Below are 16,365 nucleotides of genomic sequence, written 5' to 3'. Positions count from 1 at the left end.
AAAGTTAATTGTATCTCACGTGTCTTCTAAAGACCAAATTGTTAAAATTTTCTAACCAAAGCCTTAACAAGTGCATGTTGTCAAGAATTTGCGATAAGATAGAAGTCACAAACCATGACTATCTTGAGGGGGCTTATTAGACAACAACAAACAAGTTTCATTAATATCTCTTCTTGTTAGACAATTGTTAGTAAAAGTATCAAAATTGGTGGTGTGATCCAATGGGTCACCTAATAATTTTTCGGGCTATTTCTTTCTTCACCCCTACATTTTGCTTCCTGCATCCCATCATAAATGTAAATTGACAAAATTATTCCTGGGAGGTTTTAAGAACCCAAAAACAACGTCTCCTTCTTCTCGACCATTTTCGTTGTCACTATCCATAACAAGCCACAATGAGTATTCTGGGTAATTTGAGTGATTTTAGTGCTTTTTGGTGGCATTGTGGTGATTAGTGAGTGTGGTTTTGGAAGTGCTATTTGTTGGAGAAAAAAAGGTAAGGTTTTTTTTTTTCTTCCAGAATTAGTAATCCATAATATTTGCTTTGCATAAATGACAAATCCAGAATGAAACTGGGGAATAGCATATTATATTCTTGACATGGTTACAAAAAAAATAGGCCAGAACCTTTTCGAAATACCCTCTCCCACCAAACACATTTTATGAATTCTGGATTTACTATTCCAAAATTCTAAAAGTAAAAAAATGTGTTGCATCAAAAATATTCCAGAATAATTTTTTGTTTTCCAAATTTTTTATTGGAAAATAACTTTTGCTTACAAAACATCCCTTACTCCAAAATCACCAAAAACTGTCAATGTTAATTTCAATATTTCAAAAAAATATAAAGATGTAAAAAACAAACCCATTTTTTTGTCAATCCGACCTCTATTTTAGTTCAGCTACAATTTTCTTGGCTCAAATTGACTCTGTATTAAGTCAATTAGTCATTTTGACCCACTATAAAAAATGTAATACTGAGATAAAATTTAAAAACTATGTATTTTAAAATTTAAGTCTCGTACTAGATTGAGTTAAATATTTAAATTGTTTTAAATTTTCAAGGGAACTTTAGATTTTTTTGACTAAAATTTAATAATGATGAAATTTCAAGCAACATTGAAGTTCTTTAGAATTTTTAAACTCCCCATTCATACAAATACTGACAATAATTACATTAATCCATATATTCTGAGTAATCGGAGACTGCAGTTATATATTCAATATAAGTGGAGCTTGTGCAACAAGCAGGACGCAAGACAATGAGATTTGTGAAACACAATTACAAGATGGGGATAAGAAGTGGAAAGATAATTTCATACAATTGAGTCAGGGGAACAACAAAATCTTCACAACCTCATTTCAGAAAATAAATATACAATGTAACACCAAACAAAGCCAACATGTAACCTATTCAGAGGAATCTACATGTACATAAAAACTGGCTGCCACAATAAGATAGCAAAGAATAAGCATTAGTCCTTTGAAGTAATTAGCAGTTCCTTCCTGCAAATGCATAGTAAACATGTCACAATCTTTTCTTTTTACCTCACTAAAGATCAAGACAATTTTACCATACTTTTAATTTTCATTCTTATGTAATCTTTGAATACAAACCTGTAACATGAAGGCTACAACTATAACAGTAAGAAATAGTGCTGCAGTTTCAAAAAGCTGAAAGTTTAAGTCCATAGGATGCCCCATTATCCAGCCAATAACAACACAAAATGGTATCTGCATAATGAAAAAGAAAATGTGAAGGAAATGAAATTTCACAGGCTAGACTTACGTTATGAGGAGGCACTTATGAATGCAAAACCCCCCCTTAATGCTACATCAAGCCATGAGCCACTAGATAAAGGAAGAAGCTGAATACATTCAGTTGTTTTGTTTCATTACTTAGTTTCAATCCTACTTCTATTTTACATGTTACTCCTAAGTTTTGCTTTCTATTATTTAGACATCATGGCAATCTTTCTGCATCAGCAATATATGCATCACTAAAATTCTCTGCCCAATGCATGCTTGGTTATAGATATATAAAGAAAGTAGAGACAGCCACATACACTTGCATGAAAAAGGCATTCTTTATTTACCCAAACAAAAGTAAATCTATGTAGCAACTTAATCTCTAAAAATTATATTCATCCCAGTGATAAACATCTACTTGACAAGTTAACCACTCTCAGAACAAAATTGATCAATATTAACATCTGAATAACCTCATGGTACTATTAACAACTTGTAAGGCATATTTGGGTTAAAAGTAGAAGGTCAATAACTATGAGTCTGTGTAGACGTGTAGACGAAGTTCTCTATAGGTACTCTCAAGAAAGAAAAAATAAGAAGAAAAATCAAACTAGTTTCTTCACAAGTTAAAACTAGTTTATGCTTAAGCTAATTTGTAGAAATTCTCTTACAGTTTCTTTAAATTTTTTCTTTTAACCTGTGCATAAACTAATTTTTAATTTATAGTTAAATAAAAAAAATCTTATTTTTCTCTGCTAGAAGTGCTTATATTCACTTTTGACCACTGGGGAGCAAAAATTAGCTATATTTATGCACATGGTTAAGACCATCCATACAATATAAAACTTACCACAAACATAGATATCTGTGTGGATGAGCCTATTGCAACCCCTAAGGAAATGTCCTGCAAGGAATAAAACCAATGAATATGTGTGCACACCCATGTCTGTGAGTACAAGTAATGGAACTCACAAGTTTATCTTTCATGGCAAACATTATAGCACTGGCATGCTCAGCTGCATTCCCCACTAACGGAAGCAATATGACACTGATAAATGCTACTGGAATTTCCCATGCAGTAGATGCTCCCTGGAAAACAGTTTATCAAATACAAAATTTATTCCCTCTAAAAATGTCCAAATAAGAACATACTGAAATTTCATTTAGAAATACATTCCATGTATTCAGATGAGGAGTTCTAAGAGGGTAGATGAAGGAAGAATGACCACTATCTCATTTTTTTTTATAATTAAAAAATAATGATATATTAGAAAATCACATTTCTTGCTAATATCCAAAAGGACAAGCAAAACAAAAAATTTAATGATATCACATAGATAAGCACAAAGGCAGAGATGAAGGAATAACATGTTAGGAGACAACCAGAGACAGATACAATTTGGAAGGCCTAGATTCTTTCAACATCTTAAGACTCGGACTATGTGATATGTTTCAGTGACTAGATAAATGGTTGTGGAGAAAAAATTTAATAACTGATAAAACCACAGCTGTCTGCTACTTCACCAAGTATTTTCATGCTCCCATAAGCTTCAATAAATTAAAAGTGAAAATATGAATATTATCCACCTCTATAGCGCCAACCAAATATTCGGACAAGATTGATATCCAAGCAGTCAAAAGGGAAAGCCATATTATTGATTCCCATTTAGAAATATCTGGTGATTCGTCATCATTTGAGTTGTTTCCACTCTGACCCTCTTCCTGAATTCACACCATGTTACCACAGCTTGGTGAGCTAAAATGTTATGATAGTCCTTTACAGGAAATAAGATAAATATTGAATGTCAAACAGCAACAAACAAGCCTTGCTTTATCCTAATAATGAACATCAAATCATACTAGAAAAATCATTTTGAGTTGCAAGAGTTAAAAAGAACATATAGAGGTTGTAACTTATACAATCAACAAATAATAACTCTGTTTACTTCAAAGGGAAAAACAAACTTCTCCACTTACTTAAATATCACTTGCTCTTGTCCACATTTCAGGCTATAATTTTCAGGTAAGGGCAATGAATCCTTTTACTATTAACTTACAGGTATACAAATATGAGCAATCTTAAAGTCCATGCGTCACAGTTCCTATTCATGACAAAGTTATGATTACAATTACATACACTAAAGAGCAAGCAAATCAATGATATCACTTGGCATTCCACATATCCACGAACAAAAGAACAAGTGAGAAACAAAAGGGAAACTTAGTAAGACTGCCAACCTCGTTCACTGAGACATAGAGACTTCTTTGACTTTTTAACTGAAAAAATATGTATGCAGCATAGGCCACAAGCATGACACAGCTGCTGAATCTTGAAAGGGACAACTCTGACTTCCCAACACGAACCTCAGTGTGCGTGTAGTGTAGAACAGCTGGAAAAAGTATGCCCATGACCGCCATCAGCAATAATCCTGAATTCACAGAAGCAGTTGCCTACATGCTAAATTGAATCAGCCACATGTGATACATAATGAAACTAAGGGATATAAGAAAAAAAGACAGAAACTAACATGTCTACCTTGTTAAACACTTGCTCCTTCTTATGATTCACAATCCCACCGCATAAGAATGCACATCCAAGCACCAATAACATATTGGACAAAATTGATCCCAGCAAAGATAGCTGGACAACCCTTGTCATTCCACTTTTCAGTGCATATACTGAGATGATAAATTCTGTTGCATTTCCAAATGTAGCGTTTAAAAGACCCCCAACTGCAACATACAATATAATAGTATTAGATATAAACCACCACAAGCACATGAATGATAACCAAAGCAGAAGAGTGAAACACTTAGATAGGTAACTGATTTGGCAATTAGATATTAAAACCATGTAAGGCTGAAGTTAGTAACTGGATCATCTTTCCAATGAAATAAAGCACATAAAAAAGATAGTTAAATTTTAAGAGATACTTGTTTGAATAATTAACTGGTTAGACAAAGACACACATATACACATTATATTACATTCAATAGTTGTCCTTTAACTTATTTCAGTGTCTGTTGTAGATTGATTTAAAAGAAGACAGATTCAGTAGACTGCTATTATTACTTTACCAGTATCTCCACTGTAAAATGCCAGCTGCCTATATAAGACCAAGAAAAGGGTAACATCAGATACCATAAAATGTGAAAACCTTACGCAAAAAACCTTTAAGAGTACATGTAATATTACTCGGTAGCATAACCTAACCGCTCCGCCAGAGGCATGATACCCAACAAACTCATAGCAAAGACCCAACCCTGTAGTTCACCTTCACAAATTAATACAGATATTCAATCAAAAGTGAAGGGAAATTAAGAATTGTGTGAACTCCAACTCACAAGATGAGCAGTCAACTTCTGCACAAGAATTGCAAGAGGCCCAAAAGGCATAAGCAAGTTGAGTTTGTTAGAGAAAATCACAACTTTTATGCTCCTGTAAACAATACCCGCCAACGTTTCATGATGAACAGTCCGAGATTCTCCAGAATCTGATCCACGTACCTCCACCAGACTAGATTCTGACAGGTGAAAATTTATTTCGGAGTCAAAAGGAATTTCCTCATCGGCCTTGTGCATTGCTCTTCCATTTGGAGTACCCATCTGTGACAAAAACAATAGAAATCATATACACTTCACTAGAATCATTGACCAATGCTGTCTCATAGCACTTTCTTCCCAACAGTATTTTCCAAGATTACATTTTTTTTCACAACTGCCAAGCTGATTCTTTACAAAATGTTTGAAAGGAAACATTCACTAGCACAAATAAAGAGGGAAATGCCACAATCAACCATCAATGCATTTGAATTCCAAAAAAAAAGTATAATTCACACACTCTCAATAAGCATTGTCATAATACAAGCTGTGAAACTAGGGCATGGAAAACTGCATAAATCGATGAATTCATGCTTCTCACTATAACATAATAAAACATTCATAAACACCAACAAACTACAGAAACTCACATTTGAGATGCAAATTATGGTAACATAAACTAAAAAATAAAACAGAAACACTAACCCTTTACAAAATTCAAAAGGAATTCTACAAAGGGTTCACCAAAATGGGAGAAAGATCACAACTGAGAATCCGGATGCACTGCAATGAAGAGATTGAATATTAGGAGGAAAAATAAAAAATTTATACGTGCATATATAAGTAGCTACGTTATTGAGCAAAAATACATCAAATACTAGCATTAAAAAATAAGACCCAACAGAGAAAAAACCATTTTTTTGAATAAATTTGAAGAATCCAATCTAAGTACTTACTCACCAGTAGGTTTCCCTTCAACTCGAGTCTCCATTTGTGTGTATGATTCAAGTGAATATTAACTATTAAGCAACCAAACTGCCCCAGAACTATTATGTGAGTGAAAATTTCGGTTTTCGTGTTATAGAGGGAAAAAGTTTTTGGTTTGGGTGAGTTTCAGTTTCAGTTTTGTTGTGGATTCGTTTGCTCTGGTTCAAGTGTTTTCTGCAGCAGTTTCTTTATGATTTAATAATAATAATAATATTAATGTTATTCATTATGTATTTTTTCTAACAGTTAGTTAACACGCATTTCTCGTTTTTTATTGGTTTTTGTCATTACTTGTCAAACAAAAACAATCTTAGCACACTGCATCGTTGTTGGTTTCATGTTGATTCCAAACCTTCATTTTTCTTTGACTTTGTTCCATGGAAACACCTGATTCCAGGACATATATAATGTTGGCGGTTTAAGAATGGAATGTATATTATTTTGGTATGAAGAATGGAATGTAATTATCTTTCTTATTTCAGTTTAAAGGGTGTGTTTACAAGGTTAATCAATAAGATTTTTTTTTATGATATAGTTTTTAAAATAATTAATATAAAAGTTAGTAAATTTATTATGGATACTAATTTAATATAATTCTGTTGTTATGCTGCAATATATTATTTAGATATATAAATTATTCAAAGTTTCTTCACTATTGTTTTAATTAACTTGATTTTACTTACCATTATATATTTTTAAAATAATGAATTTCATTGCTTAAATATTTACTTCACATTAATTTGATTTTCTTAAAAAACATAACATTAAATTAAATAATTATTTTGAAAAATATTACATGAAGAAAACATTAACTGACTAGATAAATTGTTTACTTGAAAAGTAATTAAAGTTGAAGATATAAGATTTTCATTCATACATATTAACTTTTTTAATATCATTTTTTTATTTATACATGAGTTAGTTTGAGTTTTAAATAAAACTATTTAATTCTGTGATAGTAATCCAATTATTACAGAAAAATTTAAATTATAGAAATGAAACATTATGTGGTGCAATTTGTTTGATACTTTGCTTCACCATGATTTTATAATATGAACAAAATTTTCAACTAATTAAGACGTATTTTTTTAAGAAATGATCTACGAAGAAAGTTATTATACTTCATTTTTTAATGAAAAATTTAGTCAAACCTCCTATTAATTAACTTATTTGTGTTTGATAGGAGATATGAGTTGTTTTTGCAAGTTAATTCAAACTTGAAACATGTGCACTTCAAAAAACTCATATTCCTGCACCCAATTTCAGCGGAAAGGACAAAAATATCCTTAAAAAAATAGGTGCATATATAAAAATACCTTCCAGACTTTTTTTTCAGAATATGTTTTCTGGATTTCTTTTTTCGGAACGAGTTTTTTGTATTACAAAATTTCTTATCTAGAATGAGCTTTTCAATTTTGTTTCTGGATTTTCATTTCCAGAACATAATAATCTTTTCTAGATTTTTTTCGAAATGTATTATTTTTAATTCTGGATTTTTTTTGTCTGGAGTAGAATTTTGATTTTTTTCTGGATTTTTATTTCTGAAACTCAATAACCTCTTCTGAATTTATTTTTTCAGAATATATTATTTTTAATTCCACATTTTTATTTCCGAAATAAAAGGATATTTTTGGAAATTAAAAAAATATGTTGGGTGCAGGTTAAAAATGATTGGGTGTAAGAAGCATTTTTCAAAAAATTTCTGGTAAGACAAGTGCTTGTGTGGGCTGTTACTCCCTTTTGGGCTATCTTAGGATGTTTCTTCCTATATTCCTATATTTTTTCTTTCCGCACCTCCACATTTTTTAAATATTCAAATTACCCTTTACAGTTATGGGTGGTTCCAAAATGATGAGTGTTGCGTAATAAGAAATTCATAAGACAAAAAAATCATTACAAAATATCCTTTTTGGAACACATTTTTTTATTTTCTAAAATGTGTTTCAGAAAGGGTATTCCAGAATGGTTATGTATTATCCATTCTAGGAATAGGTTACAAACGACCATTTCTAAAATATAATATGCATGCCACCATTTCATTTTGGATTTTTCATTTTCACAAATATTACTGATTACCAATTTTGGAAGAAAAAAAATGAACATTGTCTTTCTTTTTCGACAAATAACATTTCCAAAACCACCAACTAATGTCGTCGAAAACACATGTGTTGTCTATGTCCATTGAGAGCGCTCTAAAATTACCAAATCATCCAGAATACTCATTGTTGCTTGTTATGAACAATGACAACAAAAAAATGGTAGAAAAAAAAAAAGAGATGTTGTACTTGAGTTCTTAAGACTTTCCATGATTAATTTTGTCAATTCACACTTTTGATAGTATGCAGAAGCAAAATATAAGGGTGCAGGAATAAACATCAAACTTACGATTGGCGTGCAAAGAGCCCAACATTTCATTTGGTTGTCTACTTTCTTGAGTGTTTCTTCATACACTCATCAAATTGGTGAAATAACCAAATGTCCCATATAATTTATTTTCATTCTAAAAAGTTCTTTTCATAAGACACTCAAAAAAAATTATTCTCGAATACGTTTTGAAAAGTTTATTCCATACATTATATTTCAGAAAAAGTGAATTCCACAAAATATGTTATGGAGAAAATTTATGAAAAAGATAATTTGAAAGTCATTAAAAAAAAGGTAAAATGATTGTTTGAAAATTGATGGGTGAAGAAAGAAATTTTTTGTAGGATGCAAGAAGAAATACTCTCTTCCTCTTTCTTTTGTTTTTTTTTTTCAAATGTAATTGGATTTTACCAATGATGATAAAAAAATTTAAAACATAACATTACTATTATGAACAAATGAAATTTATCAACAAATACGTATATATCTATACCTATATATAATGGGGATTCCCCTCTATATTTTTAAATTTTTTAAAATTGATTTAAGAAACACATTTTATGATTTTCCACTACACGTAACACATTCTTTTTTTACCATATTTCTCACTTTCTTTTCTCTTTCCTTTTCACTTTCATGTAAATAAATAAATTCATTCATTCTCTTTGCTATATGTAACTTTTAATTACCGTTTTCCACCATTTTATTAACCTACTCTTTAACAGTATACTCTTTAACTTCTCATTTTAATGTTATTAAGAAAAATTATTTTTGAAGAATAAAAAAATATTAAAAAAGGAAAAATAAAAAATGCGGATACACACTACTATTTAATTGTATACTCTTTAACTTCTCATTTTAATTTTAATTTAATTTTATTAAGAGAAATTATTTTTGAAAAATAAAAAAAATACTAAAAAAACAAAAATAAAAAATGCGGATACACAGGTTCTGTTCCCACTAGTTTGAGATAATATGTCTGGGTTAAAGATATTAAAGGAAAGGAATTTGAAAAATCATGTAATATCCCTTTTTTATTAATATAAAAAATGAGATTAATATTTTATTAATTGTTACAATTAGCCGTATTTTCATCTATATTTTGAATTGTTTTTAATAAAGTAAGAGACCGTGAGTGATATATTTAAATTTACAGAAAAAAAACCACGAACTTAAATCAATCTAGGGTTATGTGCCAAATAAAATCTCATTAAAAAAATATTCCAAAAACATTTAGCACATGTTCTAAGGATAAATATACAAGAGTGAATAATTAAACTAGTTAGAGTAGTTTTTTTATGCTATTTTTTCATTTGAGAATAGTCTAATTCATAATGGTGGAGTTGAAAATTTCTGAAAATTAAGTAGTAAGAATATTAATTTCTTAATTAACTTGAGACTATAAAAGCACTTAAAACAATGAAAATGGTTATAAGAAAATGATATAAGAAGTGAAACATTATATATGAAAAGGGTAGGAGAAAAATGATATAATAAGAAAAAGAAGTGATGATAGAGAATCTTCTAGATGTGGGGCTAACTCACATCTCTTTCTTTTACAGCTAACAAGATAACAATATGAACAAATGAAAGAGTAATGAAAGATGTTCTAGAACCTTTATCCTCTCCTCCACCGACTACATCACTAATATCACAAAATCACACACAATCAATCATCATTATAAAACTATTTCATTAATAAAACTTTAATATAATCTTATTTTAAAAATTTGATTCATAAATAATTTTAAAGACTTTATACACTATAGTTGAGATTATTTTAAATAAATATATTATTTTTCATATTTTAAAATAATATGAAGTCGGTGTTGTTTTGGACATGGCCACATGTGTTCGTTGGCGTTTGGTACAACGAATATTTTTCAGTTGCTTGTGTTTTTGAATTATTATAGTTTTTAAGGTGTTTTTTTTGTATTATTTTTTATTATTAATTTTTGACGTTTAGAAAAAAAGATAAAAAAATTGAAGAGGTGTTGATAAAAGATGTGACGTGTCTTTGTACGTCTCTTTCACTTTGGACTTCCAAGTCACATCACAATCTGACAAAATCGTTACAATTAGTCAGGAACTTCTAGAAGGACACTTTTCACCCAAATTATGAATTTTAGACTCTCAATTTTTTACCTTTTTTTTCACTGAGATTTTGTTTGGATGAGAGTGAAATCTAGAAGAGAAAAGGTTGAATTTTTTTTAAAAAAAAAGTAAAATTGTTTATACATATATAGTACAAATAAGTTGAAAGTGATTAAAAATAGTGAGAGATTTGGAATTGATGTGATTAAAATATAAATAAGATTTAATGGTATAATTTATTGATTTATTAAAATATTTTTGTTTTTAAAATGTTAATAATATATTTTTTATTTAAAATAAATATGAATGTTTATATTTAAAGATTTATATATACATATATTTATTCATTTATTTATTTGTGTTTCTATTTATTTTTTTCATCTTCTCATCCATTTCTTTAAATTAACATAAAATTTGAATACGTCTCTTTTTGTTTTGTGAATCAAGTTTTTCTCTTTGTACTTTTTTACTCATTTAATTCTAAGTCCGGAGATTCTATCCAAATCCTCATATTATGATTTAATAATTTATTTCAAATATGAGGTTCATAAAATAGGCACATTTTTTCCCTTCTTAACCATGCAAAATCTTACAAATACAACTATATATCAGATATCAATGTCCCATTCAAAGTGACATTGTTAACAACTTAATAAATATCCCAATGACATTTAAAATATATATATATATATATATAATGAATTGGAGAAAAAAAATTATAATTTTTTTAAAAAGGTAATGTTAGAACTTAAAGTTTCATGCATAACTCCATGTCATTCTTTAAAAAATTTAATTTATGAAACACACATGCAATTGCTAATGAAGCCACACATTTTTTATTTTGAATTTTTTCAAAATCAAACCAAATACATTATATATTTTTAAAAAGAGAGCATAATTATTTTATTCATTATGCCTCAATATATAATAAATAAGGAAGATCAAATATTCAACATATTCATAATGAAATGGATTATTCAATTCCTAATAAACTTGAGTGAATCTCACCATATAAAGTAGTGTCGATATTATAAAGTAGTGTCGATATTGACCAACTTCATTATAAAATTCAATTCCAACTTTCTTATTGATTTTTTTTTTTACCTATGTATTCATACCTTATTGATTCAGGTGCAACATAAATTCACCAACAAGAAAGATTCCTCCAGCTAATTTGTATGTTAACCATGTTTCTTCCTAAAAAAATTTAAAGACATTTTTATTATCTTTATAATTTTATTAAAGATTTGCTCTTTCTTTTTTACAATTATGAAATTAATATTTTTCACACAAAATTTATATCCTATTTAGGTGAAAATAATATTATAAATGTTAATATTACTAGTTACATAAACTGTATATTAATATTTTTTAAAACATATGCAAACATTAAAAATTTCATTTATCAAAATTACCGAATTAATATATTGCATAACTTCCTATCATTAAATACACAATTTTATTTTATTCTAAAACTGTAATTAAATAATTAATTAAACATTATTATTTACAAAAAAATTATTACTATTTTACATAAAATTATATTATTATTACATAAATTATTATATTATATTTTTTAAAAAAAAAACAAGTTCACCTAAAATATATTGACTTAAACAGAAGAAGTCGTATCTAGATATCACAAAGTCATATTCAACCATTTATAGAAAATAGTCACGCCATGAAAATCAACACCTATTTCTTTCATACCCAAGCAACACCAGATGATACTTTTTAAACAACCTTATTTTCTTTAAGGTCTTAGTCTCAAATTGGATCTCAAAAGTCTTTTATATTAATATAAAAATAAAAGTATTGAACTCTTGGTATACCAAAAAGAAAAAAGAATTCACACACACAAGACTCGACAAAATATCTCGAAGTGACTACGCACTTAAAAACCCTACTCCATTGTTGTTGCTTGCCTTCATATCATTAGGTTTGGTGAGTAAAGGGCTCCCCAAAGAAAGATTATTGTTGCAACAAATCAAAGATCTTGTATTACAGGAAGAAATAATATAAAAAGGGAAAGAGTACATGAGAAAAAAATCATAACATATTAGTTGAAACCAAATTACACAGAAGTCGGGACAGAGTGATACAAATTCAGTATAACCTGAATTGAACTGAAGTCATTTCACCTAGACACGATTTTACTTTTAAAAAATTACTAATCAAAATCGTGTCAAATTGGCACGATGTTGTCTTCAATACCAAAATCGTGTCATCTTGACACAACTCCAATTTAACATGTAATAATCGTATCATCATAATACGACTTCTACACATTGAAGTCATTTTACGTTAGTATGACTAATCTTAATTTATATTTTTTTTAAAAGAATTTCACTTTAATGAAAAACGGACAAAATTGTCCCACTTTGAAAAAAAAAACTCTACAAAATGTTTTTAACCCATTATATAATATAAACTATAAGGTTATTCTGTTATGCTTAAAAAGAAATTATACATGTAACATGTAAATGAATTATAAACTACGTAGTTATAGTTTCAGGACCATATGACTGTTACATATGTTTCCCTTCTTAAGCTTAAAAGTAAATAGCAATGACTATAAATAGAGCCTCAATATAGCAATAACCTTATTATAGATGGAAGAAAGTTAATTAATTATATATTATTAGCAGCATTTATCTTTATCTATATCTTTATCTTTATCCATTTCGTTACAATTATTATATCTGTTACGTATCCAAAAATAGTTACAGATATTTCATGACGTGATTAAATATGGCAATAGTGAGTTACAACAATAACTAAACGCGGATCACGTGAAATCAACGTCTTTTTCCAATAAAAAAAAATATTGTTAACAATGTATTAAAATATTTTAGTATCAAGCATGTTCATTATTATGATATTATAGAGTTACTTTAGGGCATCATTGATTTGAGAGAAACTCGTCTTTTGAAGAGTAAATTTGGTTTTGAATTTTAATAATAATAAATGATATTTTTCAACTGAAATTTGGTGGCACATATGATGAAGTTTCGCTTTGTGACAGAGATGTGTTGAATTCTATGACTAAAACCAATTATAAATAAACTCATAATTTTATTATTGACTCTTTTTGGAGCCAGTACTTTTCCACATAAAAGTGAACAAAGATATGTGTTGTTGTAAGTTTATTAATGTTAAAGAAAACCTTGTTATAACCATTAAGAAAGTGATTGAAAAAGAAGTCAAAAGATAGTTAAAACTAAGAGTATCATGATGTCAAGAACTAAAAGTGAAAAGAGCAACAACTAGAAAAAAATTGTATTATTTCTTTATTGATAACAAGCTATAAAGAAAGTCCAACTACATTAATTATTTAGGTTAGTTTAGAGTTGACAAGCCATAAGAATGAATTTGCGTATGATTAACAAAAGGGAGGGTATGCAAAGTGCGTGTCCATTAAGAAAAAGAAAAGTAATGTGAGACCCTAAGAAATATAGATTTGAAGAGGAGTAGAAAGGATGAGAGGGATAGAACCACTTTGAAAGATCATTATTCAACCAATCCAACTCCTTTTTTCGGTTGTCTTCACTTTCTTGGTGCTTTTCTCTCTAATCTTAAATAACAATCCTTCCAAAAAAAAATAAAAAAATCTAACAACCATTCATGTCTCTTTTAAACCAAATCTTTTTAATTTAAAACAATAAGAAAATAGACATAAATTTACTAAAGTGTTTACCACTCACAAACATGATTGTCTATCAATCACAAATGCTAACCCATAATAAAAGACATCGCAAGAAGAGAGATGAAGTAAATAGAAAAAGTAAGCGAAGAATCACACACAATAATTTACGAGATTTGATAGAAACTCAATGTACGCTGATGGTCAAAAAATTCACTGAGATAAAAATATGAGATTACAACACAAAGTTATTTTACTAGTGAACTCTCAACTCTAAGTTAAATCAAATATATTGTTGTTGCCAGTCAGTCATAGCTGATTCACGGTAAAAGAAAATTTTATAATAACTAGGATTAGCAAATATCAATCTAAATAGCTTTGCGAATTGGAGATAAGACTCCTAACCTAGAGATAGGGATGTCGATTCCTAAAAAGTTAATTGCTCATTACAAGGTCTTATTTATACAATTAAAATTATTTAACTAACTTATAAAAGGACGTCAAACAATTGCAAACTTCAGTCAGGAGCTGGAAACACCAACTAACAGTGAAAGTCAAATTGATGCAGCAAATCGTCCAGTCAGAAGCTCTAATCAAAACAAACAGCCCAGTCAGAAACTTTGGTCAACAAAAAAAATATTGTATTACTAGACGCTCTAACCCCCAGACAACCTACTGTCTTTAGATGGTTTAGGAACCTTTAAACATAAAGTCTTACTAAACCAAATCTTCATCTTGGTTCAACACAAATCTTCTCAGTGATAAAACACTCACTACCTCTAAACTCATTACAAGCTTAGTCACCAATTAGAGGAATTATGATCCTTGAGACCTTCACCACCTTTACAGATTATTTAGCAATCTCCTTTCTCATGAAATGTACTTTCACACTAATATGTTTCTTTCTATCATGATATACTTGGTTCTTTGAAACCTCTATAACATTATTGTTGTCATAATAGATTGTGACAACGTAGTCCTGCACCTTCAACTCTTTGGCTAAAGTCTTAAGCCACAAAGATTCTTTCACAACTTCTATCATGACAATACACTCAGTCTCAACGGTTCTCAAAGCCACTATATTTTGTAGGTTGAACTTTTAGTTAATACCAACTAAGATGACCACGAAGGACGAACACAAACTTAAATCAACGACCATGAACGAAGATCGACGACCACGAATGTGAAACCAAAAACCACTAATGTAATCTCAATCTAAACCCAAATATAAAATTTGAGCACGGGGTGAGTTATTTGAACCCTAATGCGAGCAAATGGGTCGTTTTTAGTTTAAAAAGAATACCCTTTGAACTTGCTAACTCAATTGCAAATTCTCAAGTTCAACCGAGTTTATCGAATTTGCTTCAGATTCTACCATTTTTGCTTAAACTTGAGTTAACAAAAACTCAGACAAGTTAACATTAAGACGAGTCAAACAGTTACAAAGTACAGTAATTCAGTTGGGAGTTAAAAACTTTAACTGACGTTGAAAGTTAAATTGATAATATAAACAGTCTAACTAGAAGCTCTAGTAAAAATAGACCGACTTTTATCATCAAACATTCGGATGTCAAAAATTCTTCTACATTTACGTGATCTACTACCTCTCTCTACAATCTAACAATCTTTAAATATAGATTTTTACTAAATCTTCGTAAAAACATATTAGAAACTAAATTTTATATTTTTAGTCAAAAGTTAAAAAATCTTTGCGAGAGAACGACAGTGAATTTAAATTTATAGTCAATTAATCTTCCTTTCATTAGACCAATTTATTTTAAATAAAATGATAGTTTTAATCATAATTTTATTGTTAAAGTCACATGTTAAATTTTTTATTAGAAGAATCACATAAATTATTTATTACATTAACAATCATTTATTATTGACGGTTGATCTGTCGATTATATAGTAGACACGTTAGGATCGAACAAATGAAGATACTTTATCATAAATATACTAAAACGATGCAAGAAAGTAGGGTGGACCCGAAGTGTTGACCCATCCCAACAAATTTGGGCCTTCTAGAAGCCGCACTAAAACGCACAGTATCATTGACACGTCAGCATTTGCAATTGTTTTCAAACTCGAGAGACCCCACACAGCTACGCACCCATCCCTTGTGGCGCTTGAAATGACCCTTTTACCCCTCGCTCTATCTTTATCTGCTTCATTGACATCTATATAAACCACCTCAACCATTTTCA

General features: G+C 29.2%; 1 protein-coding gene across 3 annotated transcripts; it reads right to left on the bottom strand.

Moving 5' to 3' along the window:
- Positions 1–1,296: 1,296 nt before the first annotated feature.
- On the bottom strand, positions 1,297–6,263 carry LOC137831399 (vacuolar cation/proton exchanger 5-like). Of its 3 annotated transcripts, none has more exons than XM_068639064.1 (12): positions 6,031–6,260; positions 5,776–5,853; positions 5,095–5,355; positions 4,946–5,013; positions 4,828–4,856; positions 4,286–4,482; positions 3,988–4,200; positions 3,337–3,471; positions 2,722–2,838; positions 2,600–2,653; positions 1,618–1,734; positions 1,297–1,506 (listed from the first exon to the last, which is right to left on the bottom strand). In XM_068639064.1, exons 3-12 carry the CDS (start codon positions 5,353–5,355, stop codon positions 1,411–1,413), a joined length of 1,287 nt encoding a protein of 428 aa, XP_068495165.1. In that variant the 5' UTR covers positions 5,776–5,853; positions 6,031–6,260; the 3' UTR covers positions 1,297–1,410. The 3 variants fall into 3 exon arrangements, with proteins under 3 accessions (XP_068495165.1, XP_068495166.1, XP_068495167.1); XM_068639065.1 differs by having other exon boundaries at positions 6,027–6,253; XM_068639066.1 differs by lacking the exon at positions 5,776–5,853 and having other exon boundaries at positions 6,031–6,263.
- Positions 6,264–16,365: the final 10,102 nt, after the last annotated feature.

Source organism: Phaseolus vulgaris, chromosome 6 (genome assembly GCF_000499845.2).
Source record: "Phaseolus vulgaris cultivar G19833 chromosome 6, P. vulgaris v2.0, whole genome shotgun sequence".
In the NCBI taxonomy this organism is placed as follows: Eukaryota; Viridiplantae; Streptophyta; class Magnoliopsida; order Fabales; family Fabaceae; genus Phaseolus; species Phaseolus vulgaris.
The sequence above is the reverse complement of the archived record's forward strand: the minus strand, read 5'-3'. Positions and strand labels throughout refer to the sequence as shown.